This window comes from Budorcas taxicolor, chromosome 6 (genome assembly GCF_023091745.1).
Source record: "Budorcas taxicolor isolate Tak-1 chromosome 6, Takin1.1, whole genome shotgun sequence".
Lineage (NCBI taxonomy): Eukaryota > Metazoa > Chordata > Mammalia > Artiodactyla > Bovidae > Budorcas > Budorcas taxicolor.
In genome coordinates, this window is record NC_068915.1 from 22,586,144 (window position 1) to 22,599,889 (window position 13,746).

The window sequence follows — 13,746 nt, forward strand, 5'->3', positions numbered from 1 at the left end:
AAGTTACGCCTCTCCTTTTAAATCAAAAGGTAGAAATGATCAAACTTAGGAAGGCACATCAAAAGCCAAGGCAGACTGGAAGCTAGGCCTTTTGCACCAGCTAGCCAAATTGTGAATGCAGAGGGGTCTTGAAGGAAATGAGAAATGCTGCTCCAGCAAACACCCAAATGATGAGAGTGAAAAGAACCTTATTAAGATGTGGAGAAAGTTGTAGTGGTCTGGATAGACGAGCAAACTAGCCACAGTATTTCCTTAAGCCAGAGTCTGTTCCAGAGCGAGGCCCTAACTCTCCAATTCTATGAAGACGAGAGACGTGAGGCAAGCTGCAGAAAATAAGTCTGAAGCCAGAAGAGGTTGGTTCACGACGTTGAAGAAAAGAAGCATTTCCATGGCATAAAAGTGCAAAGTGAGACAGCAAGGGCTACAGAAGCTGCAGCGGGTTGTTCAGCAGATCTGAGATCCAGAAGATATAAGGTAAATTCGCGCTGGAAGTCTTCCTGTCGCAGAGCCTCTGTTGTGCTAACGTCTCAGGACTTCATCACAAGAGGCATGGGGAACACAGAGGCTTGAAGAACAGTGCTTGACGTGGAGGAAGATGAGGTGATATGGCCTACATAAAATTAGCCTAGCAAGGATTTGACAAACCGAAAGCTTTCATCTCCAGTTGAAACACTTTTGATAATTTCTGTTGTTATTCATTTCTGGATCAAAAACTTGATTCTAGAGCGAGCTGTGAATCTGAGAACCAGGCTGTGGAGTGATCCTGTGATTACAAAGAATAATCTTAGAAAAGTATTTATAGAGATCAAACAAGATGAGGCCATTAATTTGCTTTTCCTTTTATTATAAAAGTAAAATAAAAAATAGCATTTATAAATCCAACATTTTTTCCTTTAAAAGTATTTGATCTAAAAAACATATTTACAATAGCAAAATGCAGAAAAGGGAGGAAATACCATTTTCAGCATTGATTGTAATCATGTTTAAATATTGCCATGTACATGTTCCTTTTGCAAATCACAGACACAATTAGAAAAAGCAGTGAGCTTTTTTTCCTTTCTCTTGCCACCTGGCTTGCAGGATCTTATCAACAGTTCCCCAAGAAGGGATGGAACTTGTGCCCCTGCAGTGGAAGCGCCAGGTTCTAACCACTGGGCCCCCCCAGGGGAGTCGCAGTGAGTCTTTTAAAATCATACCAAGGTGCAAGGTGGCATCCCTTTCCATAAGCCTTGATCTGAGTGCACACCTGTGCTGTGGACAGCCAGAAGGCAGGCGGGGGGGGGGGGGGGGGGGGGGTGACAGCTTGTAATGAGAGAGGGCAGGCAGCGGAGGGGCAGCAGCAATGGCAGCAGAAGGCAGCTGGCAAAGCTCGACAAGCCACTGCACCCCCAGCGGGGCATCCGCCCAGCCATCAGCTGAGCCAAAATTCACTTCAGAGCCAAAGAAGAAATCCACGTTTAAAAGGCCTGGAGCTCTATTGTGCTCCAGGCCGGCCTGTGTTCCTCGGAGCACCCTTGAGTGCGCCTCCTTTCTCCGGGCGACACGGCGGAGTCTCCGAGCTTCGGTTTCCTCGGTGTTGGAAACTGCCAGCGGGCTAAATTTTGCCTTCGATAGGTCCTTCCTGCCCGTACTCATGGGGCACTTTGTTAAGAGTTAGCAAGGAGGTGCCGCTGGTCAGAGACTCGGCGAGGCTGAGTTTGCGGAAGGAGGTCTCCACACCGCTGTCACAGATGCTGTCGTCCCGGAGCTCGTCTGCAGAGAGAAAGCACGGGTCACGGGGCTGCACCCGACGTGGCCAGGCCGGCCTGCGGGGTGCCTCCACCCCAGCGGGGCTCCCCGTGCGTCAGGCAGGCTCGTGGGCTGCGTCGTGGGCCTCCGCTCAACCCCACAACCCACACAGTGGGGTGGGGCAGAAGACACCGAGCGATACAAAGGCTGTGAAACCATCAGAATCAGCCAAGTGTTTTCGCCTCTCTTTCTTACAATCTAGCCTTGTGTTTGTCAGAATCCTTTCTGCATTTTCTTGACTCAAAGTGTACTTTTTTTCTTAGAAATTAGGCGTATTTTTCCACCTACTGCCTATTGTATAGCAGAGGAAATTGCTGAATGTAAGCAAAATAAATTGGTGACAGAAGTAGGAGCTAAAAATGAGCCTCTGGGCTGCACATGCTATTCGACACCATACACTGCCTCAAGAACATTTTGGTAGGAAAAAAAAACAACCCAAAAAGTGAAAATGCGCTTCTACTAGGCAGGTAGGTCTGATTTCCCTTTGAGAAGTGTCTCTAGGGAGCTGAAGAGTGTGAATGATTTCCCGTCCGGAGAGAGTGACCAGGGAAAACAGAAGTCTACCATACCCGAGTCCGAGGGCTCCTTCTTGTATGTTAAATTCCAGCACTGAAACAGTAAGACCTTCATGGCAGTGACAAGGCCATGGTTACTGATGGATTTATTCAACCGATCGGTCTTTATGGGTTTCTGTCGTGTGCTAGGAACTGTGAGGTATTTTACAAATAACTATAAAATGAGGCCTTGATGCTTTCTAAAATAGAAGTGTTTACCTACTTCTTAGTGTGGAAGGAGCATCAGGTCATGAGACAGGAGATGAAGGTGGTTTTCTGGGGGTACCCTGCTCTCTTCTAAAGGGTGTGTAACACCTGTCCTCACTCCCTTAGGATGGCCACCCCGACGAGGAGACACTGGTGTTGAAACGCATGGCAAGAAGGAGCCTGCCAAGTAAGGACCTGTGCGGGGAAGGGGAAGAGAAGGCTCACAGGCCCTGGGCCTGGATCAGTGCAGCGAGCTGGGGGAGCGGAAGGAACACAGGGCAGGGGGCGGGAGGGGGCGTGTGAACACCATGTAGGAAAGAGGACAGACAAGCCCGGGCCGCCACCGCCCGCAACAGTGCTGGGCAGGCAGGATGCGCTCAGCGGAGACTGGCTGAGTGGATGCCTGAACAGGAGCGCACACAACCAGAGCCACGGCACTTTTAAAGGGAATCACGCTCCCTGTGTGTAGAGAATGGACTGGAGGTGCTGACAGAGTGACAGCCTGGAAACTGGAAACCAGCTGGGAGCTGCCGCAGAAATGAGGTAAGAAATGGGGGCGCAGGTCGAGGGTGGTGGTCAGAGAGAGGAGGAGGCTGGAGGGAACGCTGGGAGGTGCTGGGACCAGGGAGTGTTCACGGCGTCGCGGCCTCCCGGAGCCCTGCCTTGCCCACGAGCGCCGTGGCAGTGCTGGGTCTGGGCGTGAGGGGGTCCGAGCCCTGTGCCGTGAGGAGGGGGCTCTGGAGGCTGAGACAAGGTGGGGGTGGGCATGGCGTGGAGAAGTCCAGGGGCAGGTGGCCTGAAGCAGGAGGCGGTGGTCACCTGTGCCCCGGGGGCAGCTGAGGAGGGTGGTGAGCAGATCTGAGTGGACGCGGGTCCTCGTGGTGAGAGGATTCCTGCCGCAGCGGCAGGTGGAACTGACCACAGAGGGTCAAGGAAGGACGTCATGCGGTGTGAAGAATAGCTACAGACTTCGAGGAAGCTTGGTTGAATCAGAGAAATTAGTCTGCAGCTGGGGATCAAGGGAGTGTTTGTTTTCTGTTTACTTTGAAAAGATGAGGGGAACCACACCTACTTGCCAGGGGATCCGGTCGGGAAGGAGAAAAGGCTGACACGTGAGAGAGGCAAGAGTCAGAGGAGTGTCTGGACAGGAGAGGGGTGGGCTGGGGGGTTTGCTGGTGCAAAACCTGAGTTCCAGCTCTTTCTGTGTTCTCAGTGCAGTGAGGCGAGGACACTGAGTGAGTAAGGAGCAGGAAGATGTGCTGGCAGTTTGGAAGGAGAAGCCGAGATGGAGGTTTTGGGAGATGGAGGACTCTTGTGCTTATGTGTTTAGGCAGGGTGACAGGTCAGTGTTGTGGAGGTTGGCGGGGGGAGGCAGCTGAGGGAGCAGGAATGAGGGGACCCCTGGAGGGAGGACGCTGAGCAGCTGATGGAAACATCGGGGTGTTAGCCCACAGTCTGGGGCGCTTAGTCCTGGTTCCACAGACATTGGCCTGCTCATCCCGCTCATAAATTTAAGAAGTGAGAGAAACTGAGCTTACCTTCACCACCCGTATCGTGGTGTTTTTGTCTGTTGCGGACCTTAGTAACTCGTGTGTCAAGGTGACTGTGCTGGGGACAGCCCCTCCCTGAGCAGTAGCGGCGGGAGAGGGGGATGACGCACCCGGGGTCCGAGAGGGACACGGACGCGGGGACAGCGTGTTCAGGAGTGATGGTGAGAAGGACAGGCCACACCCCCAGAGACCAGAAGCACGTCTCAACTGCTTTCTGTCTGTTTTTCGTTACCTATTTGTGGCCTTGTGGAGGTGGGGGCGAACGGCAGCGAGTGAGCTTGGGAGGTGGTCTTGGCCGGGCTGGTGTCTGCGGTGCAGAAGGCTGCCTGGATCACGTCAATGGCCTCGGTGTAGCCCATCTGTCTCAGGGCCTCCACCAGCTCCTTTATGGTGCCCCCGGAGACCTGAGAAATGAAGGAAGAGTGTGCTTCTATGTTCCAGCCTGTGCAGGAAATAAGCAGGCAGGCTGTAAACTCGACACCACACCCTGTCCCCCTGCCAGGCTGCCTCCTCCACTGAGACAGCCAGGGGGCATGGAAGGTCTGGTGGAGAGCCTCTAAAAAGCAAGCAGGGAGCCTCAACATGGTGTTTGAATCAAGTTTCCTGTTTCAGCTCAGAGACCACTCAGGAAATCACAGAGAAGCACTTCATAGTGAGCAGAGAGACTGCCGAGGCAGTAAAGCTCCAGAGTGAAACCTACAGTCTCCCTGAAGCTCTGAAGACCGCTGAGAGATGAGCAATGATGGAATTTTCAATGGAAAGTAACTTCACCCCGCGGTTTTTCAGCACTTATTTTAGAAATTAGAAGCATCACCAGGTAACGGCTCTGCTAGGAGTGACCTCACAGAGAGCTGCTTCCGGGATGTGCTCACATGAGACCAAGGGCTGTGCTGGGGTAGAGGAGGGCACGGATGTGGGCCACAGTCTCTTGTTCAGGAGAGCGGCGTTCTGTGACCATCCTGACCCTCCAAGTAGCATTTTTGCAGCACACCTCAAAGTATCTGAATACAACCAAGGTGGGTTTCCTCCTGGCCTGGGTCACCCTCCCAGGACATGGGGAGTGACTAAGATTTGATTGCTCAGAGTTAAGGGAGAGGGGAAGGGGCTGTGCTCTGGCCGGTAATGTTAACACAGTCAGGTAAACAGCCAAGGGGGTCGCAGAGTTGGACGTGACTTAGCGACTGAACTACAGTGACAACGTAAGTGACACGTTACCTCGTAGTTGTCCATGAGGGTTTTGGAGGGAGCGGGACTCAGCCGGAAGGCGTTGTTCAGTATCCCCAGACCTAATTTCTGTGCCAGAGTAGCCCAGTTTTTGTCTGGATCAGGAATTTCTAGCAGCTTGTAGAGCTGCAGCTTTGCATCTTCAGTCAGCTGCTTCATGTCTCCTAAAGGAGATCAAGAAGAAACATGACCATCCTAACTGATCAGAGACTCTCACAGGGATGGGTCACGGCCACACAGCTCCCCCTCCCACCCCAGGGAAGCAGTCGCGCTCTTGCACCGGAGTCAGCAGCCACCCAGGTGAGCAAGAACAGCCCACGCTGTGGCAGATCACAGCTGGACCTTCTCCGTGGCAGGACCCCCCGCTTCTGAGAGAAGCCCCCGCCTTTCACAGCAGAGTCTGGGTAACGCCGGCTCTCCCTCAGGGTCAGCCGTTTCAGGGTCAGGATGAAGGTGACACTGGCTCAGGGCACCTGGTCCTCCCACAGCTCACCTTGTGCCAGCAAATCATCAGGCGTAAACTCTGGCTCATAGGGTTTCCCATTTAATATGTCAAATACCTGTTGGGAAGAAAAACACGGGGATGTTACAGGGACCACCAGGGAAATCAGCTGCTTTGCGGTAAGGAGCTCAGCCCGTCTTCCTCAGGAGGGGCTTGTACCCCCCTAAGATGGAGTGGGAAGGGGCGTCGGTGCCCTGGCCTGCAGACTTGTTTGCCCTCTGGGGCTCTGGGCCCAGGAGGCTGTGCCCTACAAGCGCTGTCTGAGCCACATAGGAAGACCCCACCCAGCCTCACAAAGAAGCAGGCCACAGCCCTTTCGAGGGACAAAGGAGGTCCAGGCCACCCAAGCAGCCACGTGCTGGTCAGAGTCGATGGTAAATGACGTTTCCCTGAGAGTTAGAGCAAGAACTGAACCCAAGTCGTGCTGTGAAGCTGTACTGTCTGGCTGCCCCCCTTTCCTGGTAATAAGACTCATGAGAAGCAGTTTTTTAAGCTTGCTCAGATTGACGGAGAAGGCAATAGCAACCCACTCCAGTACTCTTGCCTGGAAAATCCCATAGACGGAGGAGCCTAGGGGGCTGCAGTCCATGGGGTCGCTAAGAGTCGGACACGATTGAGCGACTTCACTTTCACTTTTCACCTTCATGTACTGGAGAAGGAAATGGAAACCCACTCCAGTGTTCTTGCCTGGAGAATCCCAGGACGGGGGAGCCTGGTAGGCTGCCATCTGTGGGGTCGCACAGAGTCGGACACGACTGAAGCGACTTAGCAGCAGCAGCAGCAGATTGAGGTGTACAAATGCTCACAAGGCTTGAGGATAGCCTCGTGCCACCATTCACCTTTTAACTGAGGGGCAAAAAAGTCTTGGGATAACAGATAATAAGAACCGACTATATAGCACAGGGAAGTCTACTCAATACTTTGTAATGAACCATATGGGCAAAGAATCTAAAAAAGTGGACATATGTGTAACAGATTCAGTTTGCTGAAACTAACACAACACTGTGTATCAACTATACCCCCAATAAAAGTTAATGTGTAAAGGAAAAAGAAACCTCCATAGCTATGGAAGCTTTCCTGCATTCCCTGCAGTCACTTGGCTGACTGGCCCGGGTGAGGACCACGCCGGGTCACCCAGTGGCTTATCTTTGTGTTCTGTGGTGAGGCTTCTGGGAAGACCAGGCGCTCAATGTAGTGGGCTCTCCGCAGGGTTACTCAGCTCACGCCACACGGGCCCTGGGGAGGCGGTTTTTGCCAGGGAGCAGCGCCTGCCCCTCAGGAGTTCAGTTAGTTGGGCTGGAGATGTGCGCTGCCCACCTCCTCCTGTGGCTCCCCTCCCTGGGCCCAAGGACCTGGTAACCGTTTTCACCTTCAGATCTTGGGTCAGCAGAGTTCTGAGGAAGGCTTTAAGTCTGTTCTGTTTCCACTGATGAAAACCCCCAGAAGAATCCCCGTTTCGTCTCATGTTCAGCAGTTACTTACCGAAGTTCAGGCCAACCATGCCGTGCATCCTGGCTTCAGAAACTCAGATGGGAAGGATTCTGGTGTGAGTTCAGAATGGGCAACACGCTTTGTGAATTCTGAGTTTCTCTCATCTAACTCTGATCTGATTAGGCATACGCTTTTATGTTCAGAACTCTGCTGACCTAGATCTTTAGCGGATAGGCTTTTCAAGATAAATACAGCTCGTGACAAGCAGCCTGTCTTTTAAAAATACCAGGTGCGGGCTTCGGGGAATAAAGACTGAGGAAGACCACTTGCCGCCTCAGAGGCAGCCAGCACGCTGGCGGAGCGGGGCTCACCTGCCAGCTGGAGGCCATGTCCAGAGGAGTGGTTCCCGGTACGACCCCTTCATCCTCTCCATCCTCATCCCAGGAGTCATCCAGGTCGTACAGAGGCTCGAAGTTCTCCACCAGGGGATCTGCTCCTGCGGAGCCAAGTCACACAGCATTAGGTAAAACCCACATCTTCTCGGCTCCTCACTGCCCACAGGGGTCAGATTCTATGAATATATAAAACACATTTCCACTGAAATATCCAGAAACCTGCTTTTAAATTCTGATATATCTTGACTGTAAAGGTGACCAATGATAGCTTTGTATAGCCAAGGATACTTTCAAAAACACAGACTTGGACTGACACTCACATTTGACCCCATAGGATAGTTGTGAGCGATGCACCTTTAACCTGAGGACTGAGGACGGTGGTTTATAGGGGCTACCTGGTGGCTCAGGAGACAAGGTTCCAACCCTGGGTCGGGAAGACCCCCTGGAAAAGGAAATGGCAGCCCACTCCAGTGTTCTTGCCTGGGAAATCCCACGGACAGAGGAGCCTGGTGGGTTACAGTCCATGAGGTCACACAGAGTTGGACATGACTTAGCAACTAAACAAGGGCACACCCTTAGGCTTAAGGCCCCATGTGTTCAACTTGATGCCTGGAACCTCGTGTTTCTGTGTCCTCACCTGCTTGCTCAAAAGAGCAAAGCTGCTTTCTGTCTAGTGCCAACCTGTTCTGTTTTATTCCTGGGTTATGGCACTGATCCTTAAATGCAAAACACCAAGAAGACCTTCTGGTAGGATGTGTAGTTATTGAAAGGTCATAGCTTCTCGTCTGAAGGCATTTCATTATCATAACCAGTGACTCCCCAGACTAACCATAAGCACTGCAATCATCGTCTCTTGTTCATGGGAATGTTCAGCTTGACAAAGGAGAAAAGAGAAGGCTGCTGCTTATTTGGGATATGATGTCAGAAAAATATGGTGCCAAAGAAAAGGTTCTTATATTTTTCCTAGTCTCAGTTTTTTTTTTTTTTTAAAGAAGGTATTTAATCTGCTATTTTCTTGAATTGGTGAGGCATTTATTTTCTAAAAACAATAACCTTGTTAAGTAAATCAAATATGCCAGGACAGGCTTGAGATACCAATTACAATTAAACATTTTTGAGGTTCTAAATGTATAAGGCAGTGGAGATTCAAAGATGAGCAGGAATAATTTTCCTTTATCTCACAGGATGAAAGGGTTGAATTGGAATAACACTCTACATCCTTGAGCAAAGCAGGGGAGAGAAACAGAGAGAGAAGAGTCTGGAAGTTCAAGGTGACAAGATGTGACTCAAGCTCTGCCCCTTACTGGGGCCCAGGAACTGGGATGCAAAAGTCTCACCAGTCTGTTTCCTTGGCTATAAAATGGGAATAGTAATGGGATTTGTCTCAAAGGGTCACTGCAGATTAAGTAAGATTAAATGAGACAGTGTGAAGTACCTAGCCCAACAGAAGCTAGCAATTTTTAGGGTTTGGTACATGACAGTACTTGACACATGGCCCATGTGTTTGTCCCTATCATTTTGGCTTCTCAGAGACCTTTCTTACAAACGGAAGTCTTCAAATGCTTTATTATACCAATAAACGCTTCCTTCTGAGGACCTGTGATGGGACCTTAAGGTTGATACTGCTCCAAATTCTACAAGGAATTCAGTTCAACCTTAGGATCTCCTGTCATGGGACTCAACTTACTCCAAATCCAAAACAGGTGAGTAAAAACTAACATGACCATCAGCATGGCACCCAGGGTACTAATACAAACAGAGGCTTCATGGCTGCTAAGTGGGATTTGCAGCCACTTTTATTTATTTGTGCCTTTCTGCAGCACGTCCGTAGGTTAAGGAGGCGGCCTGGCTGCTCTAGCGGTCTGGGTTTGCCTTCCTGATGACATTTTCTAGGGCTGACTACCAGGCTGCCTTACCTGCTGCTTTGAGAAGAGCCGCCAGCCTGGTGGACCCCCTCCCAGCTGCTATGTGCAGGGGTGTAGTTCCGTCATAAGTGGTGCTGTCCACGTGGGCATCACCCTAAAATCCACCCACACAGAAAAGGGTTAGCTCAAGGTCCTCTCGCCCTTCTGTCCCCACCTCCCCTGCCTGCGTGGCTCTCCAGGTCATGCTAGAGGCCCAGCTGTATTCTAGGCAGGCTCTGCCAGTGCAGAGATCCCCAGAGATGCCGGGCAGGGGAATACTGGAGGGCCCGAGCGGCTATTCTGAAGCCTCCAGTAGATACTACACAGGTAGAGCCGACGGTAGGGAGATGAGCTGTTAGCCAAGTTGTTCTTTGAAAAGATTTTCCCAAATACCCTTTGAGAATTGAATGAGAAGGCAGGTAAGTGCATCCCTCACCTCCAGGAGCAGGCAGCCAGCCAAGGAGATGTTGTCATGCTCCACAGCCAGGTGCAGGGCTGTTCGCCCCGACTTCCGCTCCTGGGCGTTGACGTCGGCCCCCGCGGCCATCAGCAGCAGCAGACACGGCAAGCTGTTGCTCATCATGGCTACATGTATGGCATTCAGACCTACGGCCCAAGCACAGGGATGGTCACGGGGAGGGAAGGCTGTTGGGGGTCAGCATGGGTCTCCACTCCAGTCTTTATAGGTGCTGTAAGTCAGCTGTCCTGCATGTAAACCCCAGACTCCTTTTGTGTTCTAGAGACAATGAGAGCACATAAACATTCTCTGAATAAAGGATGCTTTCTACATATTGAGGGGGCTTCCCTGGTGGCTCAGATGGTAAAGAATCTGCCTGCAATGCAGGAGACGCAGGTTTGATCCCTGGGTCAGGAGAAAGGAATGATAACCCACTCCAGTATCTTGCCTAGAGAATGTGTAGCCTGGCGGGCTACAGTCCATGGGATCGCAGATAGTCAGACATGACTGAGCAGCTAATACTTTTTCTACATATCCAGCATGGTGTTTGCTCAGGTCTCGCTTTTCCCTCCTACTGACTATTTCAGATCATCTTTAAAGGAATTAGCTGCAGCCAGCAATGGAAATTTCCATGAGAGATGATGAATTCCTAGTGGTTAAGGAAAGCACTTTGGGGTGCAGATCAAATAGGCACATTTATCTGGTAGCTACTTATTGTTTGGAAAGCAGACAGAGGTTACACCACGATGTGTGATTGTCTCTTACCTTCCCCGTTGGGGTGGTCAATAAGTTGTGCTGCCTTCTTGTGCTTGAGTAAAATACCAAGAATTTTATCATGTCCTTCTTTGGCAGCGAGGTGCAAAACAGAGTTACCCAAGCGGTCCAGGAGGCTCAGGTCAGCGCCGGCCCTCAGCAAGTCTTCCACCACAGCTTCCTGTCTGGTGATCACTGCCAAGTGCAGGGGTGTCTAGGGAGTGGAGGAGAGGCAGGAGGTGACACTGGTCAGTGGCACAGACATGTGTAATCCACTGGCTTAGCTGTGACTGCGACAGGTGGAATCATACTGAGGGCCCATTTCTCATTCCCAGATTAAGTTCTCACCTGTGCAAATGAATTACTCTCCATTCCATATCATATGCTAATGATATATACACACTGGACTGACATTTAGTCAGTTATCAAAACTACTTTTTATATTTACAATTCTTTTTATTTTTTAAAAAGTTTTTATTTTTTACAATTCTTAATAGCTTTGTTTCTGGCTGCAGTTAATTGATTTTTGACAGTTAACTCCGATTAGTAAATTTGGTTTTCTTGAATTTCTAGTAGGAGTCTTACCTTCAGCTTAGAAATCATATGTTAACGAACCAAATCAACTTATGGTTTTACTTAAAATGTTTAAACAAACTACCCAGCAGAAACCAATTGACAAAGATACTGTTGTTCTATAACGACATGCAAAAAAAATTGGGAAATTAAAAAATATTGTTCCAGGGACAAGATCCATGAGACCAACCAACAGGATTCTGCCACCACACTTTATAAAAGGATTCTCAAAGGCATAAGAGAATGAGAGAGGCACCTCACAAAGAAGGCTCAGATGGACAAATGAGCCAAGCTGCTGACACGTAACAGGTGCATAAGTAGTCCATTTGATGATCCTGCCCACAAAGCGGCACCTCAGTGAATGCAAATGAGATGTTTTGAAAACTGCATTTTCGAGATGAATAAGACAAACACACTCAAGAAAGTATCTTTCAAAGAACTTAGGTCACTGCCAGAAGAGCAGTATATTTTTATACAGATCAGTCTATTTCACAGCAGCCTGTGAAATCCAGTCTCTCTAAGGACAATTTGCCTACACTTTCCTTCTCAGTAAGCAGTTTCTGGCTGTAGTGGTGACGGCAGGTGGACCACCAACATCCTTGTTGGGCACACGAGGTGAGAATGGGATGAAAGATACTGTGCTGCGTCATTACAGTGATTATTTAATATAACAGAAACAAAACAGGATTTTTTTCCCCAAAATTTCTACTCTCTTTTTTTTCTACCCCCCACCCCCCTTTTTGTTTCATCCTTTAGAACTATAGCCTGGCTTGAGATGAATCATGTCCTTAGAACTTTAGACATTATAGCCATGAGCCTTCCTCTCAAAATAAAAAATAAACTGTGTTTAGTAATCAGGTATGTCATTTGGGGAGATGAGGAAAGGAAAGAGAATGAGATTGGAAAAAAGACCTGAAATCACATTATACCATTCGGAGATTTAACATTATCTGTAGTTTCAATATAATTTTCATATCATACAAAATCTCTTAATAAACTTTTTTTTTTTTTACTAATGGTAAGTTTTCTTTTTTTTCTCTCTGTGGTCCTATGGAAGGTTTTCTATGATATTTTAGATCCTAAACCCCAGGATTACATCTTAAGTAATTATTCAATGTAGGAATCTAGGAACTTTTAATACCATGCTTGCTGGCATGTGGACTTAGGCAGACATTTTGCAGAGCCAAGTAAACAAATACCCCAGCAACCCAATTCCTGCCTGAGGGACACAAATCCACAAGGGCATGTGAGTGAGACTCTTCACTGAGGTACTGTCTGGAGGTAGGAAGTGAGAGGCTGGCTAAGAGTCAACTGTTGGGAAACAGATACGGAATAGATCGAAGATGTACACAACAGGATCCTCTTCAGGGGTAGAAGCAATGAGCTAGTTGTATACAGAGGTGCATGGATAAATTCCACAAACAGTGAAGGCAGAGAGATCGTGACACGTAGGACAAAGCCACCCATGCAACTTAAAAATACATGCACGAAGAACTGTATGAACACACACCTGAGTACAAGTAAAACTGGCAAAACCCAAGTGAGATCTGTGGATTATATCAATTTCCTGGCTTTGATACTGGACTAGAGTTATACAAGATGTTATCACTGGGGAAACCAGGTAAAGGGTACATGCAACCTCCTCGTACATTTTTTGCAACCACCTATGAATCTAAAATTAAAAATTTAAGGAAGATTTTTGCAAAGCAGAAGCAGTATGTATAATGTAAGAATAAACTTTCCTAACACCATACACAAAAACAAACTCAAATGTAAGGCCAGAAACTATTAAATTCTTAGAGGAAAACACAGGCCAAACACTCTTTGACATACATCACAGCAAGATCCTCTTTGACCCACCTCCCAGAATACTGGAAATAAAAACAAAAATAAACAAGTGGGACCTAATTAAACTTAAAAGCTTTTGCACAGCAAAGGAAACTATAAATAAGATGAAAAGACAACCCTCAATGGGAGAAACTAATTGCAAATGAAACAGCTGACAAAGGACTAGTCTTCAAAATACACAAGCAGCTCATGCAGCTCAATACCAGAAAAACAACCCAATCAAAAAACGGGCAAAAGACCTAAACAGACATTTCTCCAAAGCAGACAGACAGATGGCCAACAAACATGAAAAGATGCTCAACATCACTCGCAAATCAAAACTACAATGAGGTACTGCCTTGTACTGGTCAGAATGGCCATCATCAAAAAATCTACAAACAATAAGTGCTGGAGAGGGTGTGGAGAAAAGGGAACATTCCTGCACTGTTGGGGGAATGTAACTGATACAGCCACTATGGAGACACATGTACTCCAAAAAAATTTACAAATAGTAAGTGCTGGAGAGGGTGTGGAGAAAAGGGAACGCTCCTGCACTGTTGGGGGAATGTAACTGATACAGT

The 13,746-nt window shown here is 48.6% G+C and overlaps 1 protein-coding gene across 2 annotated transcripts in view; it reads right to left on the reverse strand.

Moving 5' to 3' along the window:
- Nucleotides 1–917: 917 nt before the first annotated feature.
- NFKB1 (nuclear factor kappa B subunit 1) overlaps nt 918–13,746 on the reverse strand; it is a 126,098-nt gene continuing 113,269 nt past the window's right edge. For both annotated transcript variants that reach the window (XM_052641638.1, XM_052641637.1), the window contains exons 17-24: nt 10,778–10,979; nt 9,992–10,161; nt 9,568–9,670; nt 7,628–7,752; nt 5,817–5,883; nt 5,315–5,487; nt 4,332–4,503; nt 918–1,752 (exon numbers count right to left, since the gene is read on the reverse strand). In XM_052641638.1, the coding sequence (XP_052497598.1) occupies nt 1,595–1,752; nt 4,332–4,503; nt 5,315–5,487; nt 5,817–5,883; nt 7,628–7,752; nt 9,568–9,670; nt 9,992–10,161; nt 10,778–10,979 (1,170 nt within the window). In that variant the 3' untranslated portion in view covers nt 918–1,594. The remainder of the gene's footprint in view (nt 1,753–4,331; nt 4,504–5,314; nt 5,488–5,816; nt 5,884–7,627; nt 7,753–9,567; nt 9,671–9,991; nt 10,162–10,777; nt 10,980–13,746) is intronic.